The sequence below is a fragment of the Suricata suricatta genome, chromosome 1, assembly GCF_006229205.1.
Source record: "Suricata suricatta isolate VVHF042 chromosome 1, meerkat_22Aug2017_6uvM2_HiC, whole genome shotgun sequence".
NCBI lineage: Eukaryota > Metazoa > Chordata > Mammalia > Carnivora > Herpestidae > Suricata > Suricata suricatta.
In genome coordinates this window covers 26,393,044-26,408,559 of record NC_043700.1, presented here as the reverse complement: position 1 = coordinate 26,408,559, position 15,516 = coordinate 26,393,044, and the positions used below count along the sequence as shown (strand labels likewise).

At 50.9% G+C, this 15,516-nt stretch overlaps 1 protein-coding gene across 6 annotated transcripts in view; it reads right to left on the bottom strand.

The window, feature by feature from the left end:
- RBPMS (RNA binding protein, mRNA processing factor) overlaps positions 1-15,516 on the bottom strand; it is a 169,629-nt gene that overhangs the window by 15,527 nt on the left and 138,586 nt on the right. For 3 of the 6 annotated variants that reach the window (XM_029935590.1, XM_029935604.1, XM_029935595.1), the window contains exons 6-7: positions 9,615-9,745; positions 6,745-6,971 (exon numbers count right to left, since the gene is read on the bottom strand). The exons of 1 other annotated variant lie outside the window; for it this stretch is intronic. In XM_029935590.1, the coding sequence (XP_029791450.1) occupies positions 6,840-6,971; positions 9,615-9,745 (263 nt within the window). In that variant the 3' untranslated portion in view covers positions 6,745-6,839. Of the gene's footprint in view, positions 1-6,744; positions 6,972-9,614; positions 9,746-15,516 lie in introns of those variants that run through there. 2 more of the 6 variants (XM_029935620.1, XM_029935614.1) reach the window with 1 other exon arrangement.

Here is a 15,516-nt window from a genome sequence, read left to right as displayed (position 1 = left end):
GACAGTTCAGCAGGGTCTACCTTCCACATAAGACAATGGTCCTGTCATGTGCTGACTCTCTCTCTCTCTCTCTCTCTCTCTCTCTCTCTCTCTCTCTCTCACACACACACACACACACACACACACACACACACACACACACACACTGCCCACTCAAAATCCTGAGTCCCTGTATAAACATCTAACAATATTCATGATCCAAATGAACAGACTCCATGCCAGAGACTGCTGGCCATGCCACGGATTATGACCTTAAATCAAGAGGCAACAAGACAGACTCTGGGATGCTTCTCCACTAGAACTTAGTCCCGGTTGAGCGACTAGTTTACTACTGGGGGGAGGGGTGTGCCTCACTGTTTGGGGTTCCACCATCACTCTTCTTGAGTCAGGCTTTTCTGAAACACCATGCCCCTGCAGGCGACACCTTAGCGTGGTGCCAGCTCCTGTGACTACTGAGACATTGGACAGGGGAGGAGAGCACCAGAAACAACTCAGCGCAAAAAGAAAACAGAATGCTAGAGAAAGTAGTATCCATAAAAGGAATCTCTGTCCACTTCCATTTACAGGTGAGGACACTAAGGCCCAGACAATTCGAACACATACAGAATTCACATTTCCACCTTCCACAGCGGCTCGCAAGCAGTGCGGTGCGATTATGTACACGGCTCTGCCTGCTTTCCGGCAGCCGCCTGCCCCCCTCACGCCCGCCTTTACAACAGTCCTGAGCAGCGCTTCCCAAGGCGCCTGGCCCAATTAAGGGAAGCAATCATTGGTAAATACTCCTTGGTTTAGCAGTTTTCTTCTCCATGAAAGAGAAGGGTGAGTCTAGCCCAGTGTTTCTCAGAGTGTGGTCCCCGGCCCACCAGGGTCACATGGGAACTTGTCAGAAATGCAGAAACCCTAGGAGAGAAACCCAAGCACCTGCATCACAAGCCCTCAGATGATGCGCATGCCCAGGCTGAGACACACTGCTCCTGGGCGAGGTGGCCCGAGTGTGGCCGGAAGCAGGCCTTCTAGAGAGGCTCTGTGGTCACGGTAAGTTTGAGAGAAATGCACAGTCTCTGCCCCTTCAGCACATTGGAGACACACACATTAAGCACATTAAAGACTCTTGAGAAGTTCCACAGCGAAGAAACTTGATGAACCCTGGGTTTCCCAAGTTTATCTGACCACAAAAACTTTTTATTATGCAGCGCCCACTGGTGCAGAGAAGGCCCCTTCTCCAGCGGTGACTCCTGGTGCATCAAGGAGGCTGAGGCCGGCCAATATGGCATCCGAGTTCCTAGCTCTTAACACAACTAATCAGAGCTGCAGCCCACGAGCCCAGCTGGTGCTCTGGGTGTCCCATCTCATCTGTAAGAAGCAGTGAAGCCTTTCCCACCTTTCCTGACGGAGATGCTGTATGTGAATAGATTTCCCTAGCAGCATGGATACTTCACGGGTCTACACTGTCCCCACGATGGAGCCCTGTGGACTGCTGGGGCTTTCCCAACACTGAACCAGCCGCGGCCAGCCACTCACAGACTCTGCGGTTCGAACCAACCCTGGCCAGCTCGCTCCAGGCCTACGAATACCCTCTGGGCGGCATCACCAAATAAAGCAGGTCAGACCCTATAGCGCCCGTGCTGAGGCTGCCAGGCTGCGGCGGCCACTCCAGAAACACACTGTGGTCCAATAAACTCCAAACGCACCAAAGAAACTAGACGGATCTGCCGTATAGGATATCCGATCGTTTTTATGGGACGAATCACAGGGTTCTTTAAAACCCCACCTGGCCATACCTAATATAGTGTTCACCAGAATTGGAAAAAACACTTTTCAGGGATTTCTCTGCTTCATGAAAATGAGGCCCACTGAGGATCACTCTGAAGGAACATCCTTCCTCCCTATCACCCCCCCCCCCCGCAAACTGCCAGCCCATCCTCTTTCTCAGCAGACACGAAGGGCACAAACTGCATTCACCATTCTTTACCGCTGGTCTGACACCTAATATTCCCTGCCTAGGGCCACCGAACACGTTGCCCTTATCTAGGCAAAATGTCAAGATCTATGTGAATCGGTCTAGAGATGAAGTCAGCCATCTGACCTACCCCGACCTCTGGAAAGGAAGTGAGCAACGAAGTCCTGGCTGGAGGGGGTCCTGATGCCCCAGCCCAGACCTGGGCCCCGTCTGACTGGTGGGACACTGCTGGGGCTTGGGCCCAGGCAGCGACAAGGTCCAGACCCCCAGGAGTACCTCCTGCTAAGATCAGTCAAGGCTTGGGCTTAATTAAACGTGAGCCTTCAGGGATAATTTTCTCTCCTGGGCTTTTAGACTCTTTCCCTGTCTGTCCTAAGCACAAGCCAGGTTCTCGCTTCCAGAGAGGCATGTGAAATGTGCTCAGACGTCCAGAGGTTCACTTAAGATGCAACTCGGGTGGAGGGCACCCAAGCGTGTAACATGCTGTGTCAGATTAAGTCCACAGCGGCTGCTTGTCATCCATATTTAATTCTGTCAGTCTGTTAATTTTTAACTATGCTTGCGATCGAGGGCCATTAGAAGTCCCCAGGAGCCAAGCCCGGTGAAGCGAGAAGTAGTTCATGGCAGAGTGGATGAGACCTGAAGTTGGGGTGTCCCACTTTCCCATCCTGCCACCGAGTCCTGGCCTTCCCCACTGGCAGCCCAAATCCTGAATAAAACATGATCCCATTTGGAATAGATGTTCCCTTTTCCCCCCTGTCAGAATTGGTTTTCTTCAAGGCAAAGTTCACTTTGTCTTTTACAAAGGCTACAGTTTATGTTTCTGAAGTTTCTTCGTAGCCTTGGTGTTGTTTCCAAAGCAGTTAGAATTCACATACTTCTGGATGGTCCGTGGGTGCCCATTCTTAGGAAAGGAGGCCCAAACCCAGTGCCTGCCCTCGGCCCACCCCGCAGGCTGCCACGCTGGCCCCGTGAAGGGCACCTGGGCCCTCAGGGCTCTCTTGCTGGGGTGCTGGTCTGGAGTCCCTATATCCTAACTGCTTCGAATGCTACAAAGGGAGGGCCCAGGAGCCTCCAGAAAGTTCTGAAAAAAGGAAAGAGAAGAGCTATTTTAATAATGACAACTCCATGCCAAGCATTTTACTTTTTCCCTCAAAATGACCCCATGAAGTAGGTACTTACTCATTCTTCCCATTTATAGAGGAGGAAGTGGAGGTTCAGGGAGGTTAAAATGAACTTGCTTAAAATCCCAAAGGCAGCAGAGTGGGAGGAAATTACCACTAAAATCAGCCTGTTTGCTGGACTCTGCACCATCCGACTGCGGATGGTCAGAGCCCAGATTTGCTAGAGGGCTCTCCCTGCTGATGAGGCTGGGGAACAAGACACGGGCTCTAGGAAGTTTAGCCTTAACAAAGGACAAGATGACACATGCTCAAGAAACCCGTGAAACTGGGCACTGGATGAGGGGCACCCTGCTGCTCCTGCCAGGAGGCGGCCCACTTTGAGCTGCGTGCTTAGCCGTGGACGTGGCAACGTTGAGGCTTGATGGGCTCCATGACCACGGCCAGGGCCACAGACACTGGGGGGCCGACTCAGGTTTCTGAACAGCTGCTGAAAGCCGCCCAGCTTGGTGAAGTTTGGGTCTCAGCAGCAGCAGCAGCAGCTCTGGCCAGAGGAACCACTGCCCCATTTCCTCCAGCTGACTGCCTGGCCCTGCCTTGGAAGAGGCCAGAGAGGACAGGCCAGATGTCTGTGTGCCTCACCGCCTCAGCGATGGCTCCCTCGCTCTCCAGATAAACAGCAGAGGAGGAGAGAGACGGACAGAAAAGGTCAGCAAGGAGAGCAAGGAGAGGGCGCCTGCTTGGCCAGGGTGGGATCCCCTGGGGGCTCAGCCTCAGGCCATGGTTCAGCCAAGGCACGAGAGGTAACACTGCCACCTGGAAACGAGGCTGGGCAGAATTCTAATGGACGGACTGTGGGAAGAGTGAGCCAGAGAGTCCAGGGGGGAATGGGCCGGATGACCCGTGGGTCTCTCTCTTCTCCAGTTTCTGATAGGAAAGCAAGATAAGACAACAGCTGGAAAGTTCAGGGCCAGCGGGTCTGAGTAAAGCAACATACAGGAACCATTTGGTCTCTCTGGGAGTTCAGCTGTTTCCCACTCTTGATCTATTTCCTGTCAGGGAGAGGCTTTCTCCCGGCAGGCGTGTCCGGGCCCAGCTTCGGGGTGGGGGAGACTTCCTATGGGGACGAGTCCTCTCGGTGTAGACACACGCTCCTGAGACTCCACTGCTGAGTACGGGGCAGCTGTGGTCGCTCTGGTGGCTGTCCCTCGAGGTCTCATGTATTCTTTCCAATCTCGGGCCTTCCATTGGGCCGAAGCCACGAGGACGGCAGCCTCATCAGATGCCATCGGGACACGCCGGATGCCCTTAGTGTCCGCACGATCGATCACAGCTTCGTGAGTAGCTACAGCTACAAGGACTCCTCCTGGTTGAAAACCCGACCGTTCCTTGAAATGCTAACGTTTATGAAGCCCTTATTATGTGCCAGGAACTCTTGTCCTACACGGGGGATCATTAGCCCTACTTTACTGAAGCACAGAGAGGCGAAGGAACTTGTTCAGTCAAGGTCATACAGCTCGTAAATGGCAGAGCCTGCACTTCCATCCCTCCAGAAGGCTGGGCCCAGAAATCGCCCACAGGCGGTGCTGGCAAAGCTAAGGGGGCTCTGGGTTCCTATGGGGGAGACCCGTGCCTCCTGCGGAAGGTGGGCCGGCGCTCCCAGACCAGGAAGCTAAACCAAATCAGGAAGCAGACAAGGCTAGCACACTCAGGAGACAGGGCACCCGGGGCAGTTTCTTCTCACAGTCTGACCTTTTCAGAGCTGTAGGTTTTAAGGGAAATGTCAGAGGGTTAGGAGTTTCATCGATGTCTAAAAACCAATTAAAGCCATGGACTGATCAGCCCCCAAAAGCAGTCTCTGTGGTCCCTCCGAGCTGTGCTCTCCCAGACCGTCACCGGCCCTGTGCTGCGGGGAGACGACAGCCGCCCGAGAGCCGGGCCTCAAGGACCAGGTCTCAGGTGAGAAGGGCTGATGCCATCCGGCAGGCCCAAAGCAAATGCCCTGAATCGCCCGACTCTTCCCTTACCTTTGGGAGGTTGGCCAGCCGGGCATGGTGCTGCAGCCGCTCCCGGGTTTTGTTCACCAGTCCCACCACGGGACCGACAACCATTAGAGGGCTGGCTACTGCCTGCTGAGCAGGAGGGTAGAAGCGGGAAACGAAATGCCCTTCCTGTGGGAGTCCTACCACGTGCCTGGGCACAGCGCATCGCTGCCACGCCGCTGGAGCCGGGCTCAGATGGCGGAGTGCATGCTCACACCTGCCCTGCTTCCTGGCTCCCTCTCTCAAGAGCCATGTACTCTAAATGACACCCCATGCCAAACCAGACGCCCTGCTGTCATCTCCACAGGGCACAGTGACAGAGGAGGTGTCTAATAAAAGGTTAAAGATTCAGTTTTCAGAAGCTGAGTAAATGCCTGAGTATGGGGGGGGGGGGGGGGCAGCACTGCAGTGAGCGCTCACCCACCACTACGGGCTCCCCCTGCCCTGGTGATCCCTCTTCCCTGGTTGCCTGGGTCACTTTCCCATGGTCCATTTTTACATTGATTTCGGGTCTAACCTTAAAAATTTTTCCGATGTGTCACAGGCACCTCCCAAGAGGCATGGCTAACCCTGGAAGTCTGTGTTGTGATTTTAGAACCTTTTGTTTACATGCAGGTGACAGTTCCAGCTGTAAGCCGTACATGATGTGCTGTCAGGGCAAACGGGGCCTCTGAAGGATGAACAGGTCGCTAGGACTTGCTTCCTCGGCCCTACTTACCTGTAAGAGTTTCTGGCCCAACAATGTGGCTCTGGTCAAGGGTAAATGGTATTGTTTCTAGACCGTAATGAGAAGAGTGCACTTTACTGGCTTCTCTCCACCCTGTCAGCAACAAGACCACATGACTGCTAACAAGCAACACTGAACCCGGACTGAAAAAGCAGAGAGGGGGCACTATGATGTGACAGGAATTGCTTATGTTCTTTCGAGAGTCTAATAATGTTCCTAAAAGCAATGGATGAAACCTTCCCTCCTGTTCAGTGACTCACAGAATACATTTAATACATTTCACATACCAAGGAGGGGACGATCGTGTCTAAAATGTTAGTGATCTTAGAAACCACTTGTCTGGTGAATCGTCTCCACAACTAATGAGGCAGTGCCGCAGCTCACGGTCCCATTACCTTATGCAATAATGCTTCAAAATTGAGATATGCTGTCAAATAAGCATCTTCAATTTAGACTTGGAGGCCCCAGGCCACAGATGGAAGCTGGAGTAGAACTAGAAGACAGACACAACTTGTTTTCAATGACAGTTTCTGTCCCCTGGGTCCTCCTTCCTCTGGATCAGGGCAGACTGGACAGCACATCTATTGGCTTCAAACAAGCTTCCGACAGCCAACACACCATCCCCGGTGAAGCAAGATCTCCAGGTAGAGGCGACCCACAGGTGCTAGAAAGAGAATCTTCCAAAGTGCAGCTCTTGATGGTTCGGCAGCCCAAGAAGAGACCAGCTGCAGCGGTGAGGCCTTGACTCTGGGCCAAGTCCCCCTGGTGCTGAGGCTCTCGCCCACGCGGTGTGTGACCAGTACCACGGCGGCCCGACTCCCACCGCCTCAGAGAGAAAGTCTTAGCTCCAAACTCGCACCATCATGAACACAAAACGCTGCAGTCTACGTGAGATAATTTTTGCTCTGATTAAAATTTTTATTGAAATCTCTCAAATGTTACCAAGAAATAATTTTTGCAAAAGGGGGAAAGGTAGCTAACAAGCAAATTCAACATGGGAGCTCCCTCTGCTGGTCTGGAGTAGGTTGGTACGTTACAAACACATTCCCAGAGACAAATCTAATTTGCTGGAGAAGTGGACAAAAGACAGGTGTGTTGGGCTTTGCCTCAGGAGAGAAACACTAGAAGAAAAAAAAAATCCAAGTCTCAAAACAGAGCACAACATTGCCAAGAAAAACAAAATAATATAAAAGCTTCTCCAAAGACATACAGCAAGATCTCCAAACAAAACCGGAACCATCCACTAAGGGGACTGCGCCACTTGGTCTTTCCCACCGTTCTACCTGCAGTTAATAAAAATTTTCTCAGGCCCCTTGGCTGAAGGTTAAGTTCTGATTCCCTTGTCTTTGCCTCCAAGTCTCTTCTTACAGGCTTCTCATCTACTTAGAGAAGAAAAGATCCAAGGAGTCACTGGAGCGAGGCCTTTCCAAAATTCCAGAGAGTTAAGCCTTTGGTGAGCCAGCACTGGGGCGTGGAAAGAGCAAGGCCTGGGAGTCAGGTGACCTGGCTCCAGTCATAGCAGGGCCATTCGCCACTCTGGAGAACTCTCTCCATCTTCTCCAGTCTGTTGCCTCAACTGTAAAATGGGCCAGACCTGCTGATCGGTAAAGCCCCTACCGGGTTCATTCTATGATTTTCCTATTGGACAAAGAAATTTAAATAACCACATCTGTTCACGAGTATTTAGGATACAGACCCCAAGCTTCGCTGGGTTGACTCCAAACAAGAAGCTGCGGGGCTGAGTACAAGGATCTCCCTGGTATCGGATGAGAGTTCCACTCCAGGACCGCTGTGGCGGAGCCGAGTGGCTTCCAGGCTGGGGAAGTCTTGTTGAGATCGATACATCCCATGAAGTCGAATGGTTGAGTCATCGAATCTTAGCATGGTCTCTCCCTAACCTTCCTCACAACGGCGTGGGCTTTCTAATCTTTTAAGATTCTTTAGTTCCTTCTCCCACATCCCCAGACATAATTTAGATTTCATCCATTATAAAAAGGGCAAGTGACTCAACTTTTATGGCCCCAAAGCTACCATTCCCCGGTCCTTTCTGGCCAATGTCCACTGTTGCCCTTTCAGGGTAATGGTGAAAGCCTTTGCTGCTGAGTAACCAAAGCCATCAATCAATATTCAGAGGACGCCACAAACTCGGTACCATTTCACAGCGTTATTAACATTTGCCTCAACTGTCGATCTGTTTGTAAGCAATCTAGCAAGAGGAGCAAAGACATGTCCACGGATGGTGGGGGCGGGCCCACTCACAGGCGGGCCTTTCTGAGTCGCTCCCCGTCATCAACAAAGTTATCCCCGAGGCCACTGAGAAGATTTCAAGGACTCAGAAGAAGATGTGTCCACTGGTTTAGGTTTTATCCCTTCTCCCTCCCCTGCTACCCGGAGACCAAGACACAGACAAAGGTGGAAAGCAGCGGCGGGAAGGGAAGGGGGAGGCGAGAGCACAGCAGATCTGGAACCTGGGTCAGCTTAGGACCATGCTGCCACGGGAGGGGATGCTCTGTGTCCAGTGCTCTCACTGAAACCGTCTACTTTTCCCTCACTACTGGTGCTGCTTTCTATGTCCTCCCCTCCCCGCCAAGGGCCGTCACGCTGGGGCTGCGGGCTCCAAGGCCCTCTGCGTGTAGTCTGCCCGCACGGGCCTGGCCAGCTGGGTCGTCAGCACGTGCACGGAGCACTGGCGACCCCGCTGGAAGAGAAAGCGAGCATGGGCACCAGCAACACTCCTGACTCCGTGGCCTGTGAGGACGGCGGCTGGCGGGCTGCTTATGCGTGTTTTACACGACCCGGGCAATTCCATACAACACGAAAGAGCTGTCTGTCAGAAGGAAGAGGAAGTTTTCTGGGAAGCTGTGTATTTCATCCAGCCTTGTAATAAACACGAAGCAAAACAAAAACCTCACCTGTCTGTCCAGGCCAAAGCTTTTCAGAAACCAGGCTTTCCTGCTTTTAGAAAGATTCTCACGTGAGCTAAGACAAATGAAATCTATATTGTCTCCTGGTGTTGATCGTCACTCTGAACCTGAACATTCGTTACTACTACTTGCGCTAGAAGCAAAACTAAGAGCAACACTTTTTGTCCCACGGGGGGAGAAGGGTTATTATGGAGACAGTAATCTTTGTGCAGAAACAGGGAGTTTATACAACTCAGGTACTCTTAAGTGAGAAGGAGTAGGTCAGATCAGAGACCTCTACCTTGACCTGTAATTGCATTCTCAACACTACACTGGTACCTCCTTTTCTATAGGGTTTCCTCAAAGTGGAAAAAGGAGCCCTCCCTCGTTCCCGTAATACGTGTAGGAGAGCACACGGTCTCCCTGGAAGCCCCCACCTTTCCCCGTTGGTCACTAGATCGTAGAGAAGACGACAGCAGAAATCTCTCAACACACAGGTTCACACACAGACACGTAAATCCTGCGACAAGGGGACACCTCCCTGCGCAGCCCTTCCGCACAACCAGGCACACGCGACTACGTTCTGGTGACGCCCTCTAGCTGGCTGGGCCCAGTCTCCCATGTGTGGTATGAGGGTGAGATCATTAAGGAAGAGAGAGGTGTCATCTGGGGCAGACATCAGGCCGTGGGTGATATCATGGCTGTCAGACGGTCCCCAAGTCCTGGAGGGGGGATCATCAATCTCCCGCAGGCGGGTCTGTTAGCTGGCTCGGTGTTAGTCATATGGTGCGCTCTGGGGAACCAGGTTTGAAAGGACCGGTGGCGGGGTGAGTGAAGTCGTGGCCGATGGGCATCAATTACCTGGGCATGCAGTGAAGCGGGGTAGGTGAGAGCAGGAGGAGGTAGGGCAGGCGCTAACTCCGCCGGGTACAGAGGGTACGGGGCCCACACTTCAGGGCCACTGGGGTAAAGTGCAGGCACTGTGAGCTCATCTGCAAGAAAAGAATAAGGAAGAGTTAGTGGTTACCAAACAGCTGCTTTCAAATCGGAAACAAAACACCAAATAACCCAGAGCCCCAATCAATGTCAGGAGTCAAACTACTCTCATTCTTTTAATAACCTGCTGGTTTTGGTCCCCAAACTCGAAGCAAGGGAATGGTAAATACAAAGTGAAAAAAAGCAACAGGCATCTGCCGCCCGTCTGGCCTGCTGAGATCTCAGGCCCGGGCTCTGCCCCGGACACTCTGATGTCTTTCCAACTGGAGCTGGGGGAACACAAGAACAGTGGGGATTTCCTGCACCAAACCGCACACGTGGCCCTCCGAGGAAAAGAGGAAGAAAGAGAACCAGTAGGAGATATCCCATGAAAACCCACGCAGAGCCTCTGGGAGAACAACGGCTTATTGGCAGGACCAAACCAGACCCCAACCGTAGGACTCCTCTGCTTACCCATGTAATTGCCACTAACCGATAAATCACGATCACCAAGCATTATTCATTTAACTCTCAGAAGCACAGGGCCAGACACTGTGCCTACAAAGCCACGTAAAATGTTAAAAATTCAGAGAATAGAAGTGAACAAGCCTGGAGCATCCTGATTAAAGTTAAGCTCCGCAAAGATGCAAATCAGAACGTTCACAGTCGCTGCTTGCACAAACTGTATTTTGTAGGGGAGGAAAAAAGTGAGTCAGTCATGTTGCCAACTGACTGGTCTAAATCTGATTCCATTCAGGTCAAGCTGCAGTTTGCCAGATTGAAGGCAAGTGCCCGGGGCTCAGAATGTATCAGGAAGCAATCCATTAAAGTAACAGCAAACACATGAGGGAGCGTCTCAACAAAGGCAAAAATAACACCAGTCAATAGTTCTGAATCTGGACTTTGTGAAGCAGTAATCTCAATATGTGCTTTTATCACCTGTCAAAATCTGAAGTCAAGTAGGCCAAGGATGCTCCCCAGGACTGCTGAAGGAGGCAGGAAAAGGTGACTTATAAAGCCATTAGAGACCCTGCTATTCAGGACATTGCCGAAGTCTAGTGTGCACGTGACCCAAGGTCAGTAAAGTCATTTCACCCCTTCCCACATGGAGGCAGCCAACCCAGGCCTGCTCCTTCCAGGTCTCACTCCGTCTCGTCATCTGCCAAAAGTCTGGCTCTGGGGCAGCATTTTCAGAAAGAGAAGGGGGCTGGAAACAGAACTTTCCTGAATGTGATGTGGGAACTGCTGTATGGAGCAAATGGAGAGCATGTGAGCCTGCAGGTGCCTGTGAACCTGGGGCATTTCCCCACAGCCGGCCGGCAGGGCAAGAACTTCTGACAAGATGGAGATCCCAGAGCTGACTGAGAACTGTCTGAAAGGCAGCCGGGGATCCTGACAATGTTGTGTGCTGGCCGGACTCCCTGACTCCCTTTCTAAACAGGGCAGATTTTAAAATAAATAAATAAATAAAGTCCTCCTCAGGACTTGGTGGTGGGAATACAGACTGCACAAGTGTCCAGACTGGAGAGCCTAGTCCAAAGAGTGGACTGAATTATTTGAACAGGAAAACAGTAGTATCATAAGCCTCTTTAAAATGATCAGGTCTACACCAGCTTTTTCCCAGTTCTCGGGTGTGTAGGTGACTGCAGTTTCGGTAAGAAAATTCCTAACAGAGGGGTTGGGAGAATGCTTAACAGACCACTGCGCTTCCGGTCAGGACGAGACCATATGATTTCCATTAGAGCAACTCTTGTGGGAGCCCCGCTTGTGGAAACTAGCTGCTGCCAGAACTCATGCCTCGGGTTTCAGACAAACAACCGTTCTCAGGAATGGCAAGCTATTGTTGTTGTTACTGTTATTCCAGCCACCATGCTATTTTAAGACATTCTGAACCTTGGGGAAAAAAGTCAAGAGCGTCTCAGGACCCGGCACACTAATGGCTTAGCCCCATGCCTGCTCAGGCCCACCGTGGGGCACCCGACAGCAGCCCCTCCTCATCCTACCAGGAACCGGCCACGTTGGGGGTGCTTTTCTCTGATCAACTATCCTTTATAAAGTTTCAAAAATGAAAAGAGATGTCTTCTAAGATATCAGATCCTAGAGACAGAAATAGTGGAGGTAGGGGAGTCAGGGTTCCAATCTCAGCCTGGACTGATGGGATTTAAGACTTCCAGACACTTCTACATTTTTATCCTAAGGCATTACTTCCCACTGGGCCTAGACTGATGCTCAGGGACTATTCACTGACCCGCATCTGCACATAAACCTAGCCCAGCAGAATGGGGCGCATTTCTTTCCAAATCTCCCCAACTCAAAGCTGCTCCAAGGACAAGTCAGGTAAGTGTAGTGGAGGCCTACAAGAGACTGGACTGAACTCACATTTGATAAATCCTGTCATACCTCTCACCACCCTTCCCTTCTCCCTCTGTGACGCAATCTGGAGTCACCATAAATGTCAAGAGATGTGCAGCAGAGTGGGCTGGTCCGGAGGAAGGGGAGCTCCAAATGCGCCAGTGGAAACGTCCTGAGCTGGAGCGCACCGGGGGAGAGGACGTGTCCTCACAACCAAGTGCCCAACGGTTGGCTAGTGAGAGCTCAGGAAGGCAGGATCCAGGTCTTCACCAAGTCTGGACCCCTGGGGCCAGCTCGGAGACTAGCCTTTAGTGTGTAATAATGCTTGTTATAGACTGAACGGGACTTGGTGGAAAATTTTTAAAGCTGTTTAAAGATACACCACTGTTTTCTTTATTAAAGGAACTTAGGAAATATCCATAGGAACTAGATCTAAAATTTCCCAATCCTTTCCGTATTTGTCACACTAAAACAAAAACAAAACAGAAAACATGAGCAAAAAGGAGGCTCGAACCAGAACAAATGTTACAGAAGAGTAATTTTCAAAGTTCAAAATAAAAGCAGTTGGAACCCTCTCTTCAAACTAACTTTCCGAGAATCCCTTTTTTTTTTTTAACAAAAGTGTGGCTAACTTCGGTTGCCTTGGCGGTGGGGTAGCTGGTGACCTCAGTCCCCATGTTTGTCTCCCAGGCTCACCAGGGGTCCAGAGATCACCCTGAAAACTCTGATGGCTGTGCTCACCCATGGACCAGCTTTTAAAGTAAGCTCCTCCTGGGGCACCAAGGTGGCTCAGTCAGTTAAGCATCCAACTTCTGCTCAGATCGTGATCTTGTGATTCGTGAGTTCAAGCCCTGTGTTGAGGCTGTCAGCTCGGAGCCTGGAGCCTGCTTTGGATTCTGTGTCTCCCTCTCTCTCTACCCACCCCTCCCCTGCTCACACACTCTCGTTCTCTCAAAAATAAACAAACATTAAAAACGAAACAAACAAACAAACGTAAGCTCCTCTTCCAAGTCCTAAGACTGAACTCATTCCTGCAGCTCCTGAAAACCCACCCGAGGGAGGGAAGGCCACGGGCAGCCGGAGCGGGGGAGGAAACAAAGAACACTGGGATGACTAGGACAGAGCCAAGCAGGCTCTCCTAACACAGACTTCGGTGCCTGAAGCACCTTGGAATGCAGAGGGAGTCCTCAAGGGAGGCAGTGTCTGATCAGTGTCTGAGCTAACGAAGATCATCTTGTCTGCCTTTTCATTTTGGATGAGGAAGCAAACGTGCATAAGCGTGAGGCTTCCAGGGTAAAGTCACAGGGAAACAGACAGAGATGAACGGACTCTCACAAACAGCAGAGAGCAAGAGGAACAAGGAGACTCTTTAATGGACTTAACCTGAATACAGCTGAGAACACAGGTCCAGGAACTTTAAGTCAGTATTTACTTTGCCTCTTGGATATTTTTATTTGGAAATATTCCACAGCAATCTCATACTCAACATGTCTGAAACCAAACACAGACCATCCCGCTGCCTGTCCTCTTTGGTTCCAGATTTCAGTAAAAGATGCCAGTCAGATGCCCAGGTCATGATGACCCGGTAATCCCTCACCAAGGTCCCCCGAATCCATCCCATCATCTACTCTGATCTTCAGCACCACCACTGGGTCACTGAAAAGGCCTCCTCACAGTCCTCCTGGCAGCCAGGCTGGAGCCAGGATGATATTTAAAACACAATTCTGGGGGCACCTGGGTGGTTAAGCGTCCTGCTTCAGCTCAGGTCATGATCTCACGGTTTGTGGGTTCGAGCCCCACGTCAGGCTCTGTGTTGACTGCAAGCTCTGACCCTCCCAGGCTCGCACTGTCTCTTGTCTCTTTAAAACACACACACACACAAATTCTGTGATGGCACTCTCCTGCTTAACATCTTTCTATGATTTCGCCTTGCTCCCAGGACAGTGTCTGAACTCCAGATATTGTGGCCTAGAAGACCACACATGATCTTGCCCTCATCTGCCTTAGCAGCCCTGGCTCACACCTGCCTCCCCATCACGGTCTAGGATCATTCTCGTTACTGGACCATGCCCACTCCTCCCCCACTTGCAGGCCTCAAACACACTTGCTCCCTCTGCCAGGGGGCAGGGGGTCTTCTCTCCTTTCAACTGCCTTAACCCTTACTCTTTCCTCAAAGGACTCCACTTAGATGTGCTTCCCTGGATGGTGGGGAAGCCCCTTCTCTGTGCTCTGCTGCTGTGTCTTCTGTCTCCCAGGCACAGCACTGGCCTCCAGGACTGCAGCTTCACACCCTCTGCCCACCCAGTGCCTAGCACAGAGGGTCACAAAGCATCAGGAAGTCAACCACTTGCCCAAACTCGATAAAAACAAAAGAGAAAAGAGAATACAACTTCTATCTTGCCCTTGAGAAGAGGAAGTGATCAAACTGTAAGTTAATTCAGTTCTGTGTGGGAGAGAAGTATACACAGAAGACAGACATGAGAGCATATAAATGTGACTTCTTAAAGAAGATTACATTTCAACCCTGTTTTAATAACATGTTGTATTTACATACGTTTTCATACACAGCCAAGAGGGAGTATATCCACGATCATTCTGGATGCTCCTCAGAAGCTCTGAGACCAGGGCAGGAATGGGTGGTCTCATTTTAAGAAAAAGAAAAACCATCCAAGGTCTCACAGCTAACTCAGTGTCTGAACTGGGACCAGAACCCTGGTCTCTTTGGCTCATGGTTCAGGATCCCTTCCATACACCATCCTGCCCACCCCCATAGTGATGGTGGGGCCCGTGTGATACCCCCACCAGTGGTGGTGGGGACAGGCCCGAGAGCACAGGTGGGCTTCATGTCTAGTTTTAGCATAGTCAATTTACTAGAATAAACCTAAGCCCAGTCCTTAAGGGGAGCTTGCCTGATAAGTGAAGAATTTGACTAGAAAACACCAAAGGCCTAAATAAAATTTAAAAATTCCATGTTTAATAAAAAAAATCAAATTTGAAAGAAAAAAATAAATCAAGGACTCTGTTGCACAACCAACTCCCACTCACACATACCTCACAAGTAGTTGATCCACGTGTGTGTTAAGTAAACCCCTAAAAAAAAAAGTCCTCTAAGGCAGACTCTTTTGCAAAAGATCCTATTATAATGGACACACTCTCTCACGTCAGAGCTAAGAATGCCGCACATGCCAGCTTCTGTGGCCCAGCACCAACGAGCTCTGGAAGTGCTGGAACCATGTCCTCCCCAAATTAACATTTACCTGGAAACTCTTTTAAAAACAGGAATTTTGCAGATGTAATTACTTAAGGACCCTGCGATGAAATTACACTAGATTTGGGGGGGGGGGGGTGCTAGATCCAATGGCTGCTGGTCCTCTAAGAGTAGAGGACACAGAGGAGAAGGCGATGTGACGGTGAGGACAGAGACTGGAACGGCGCG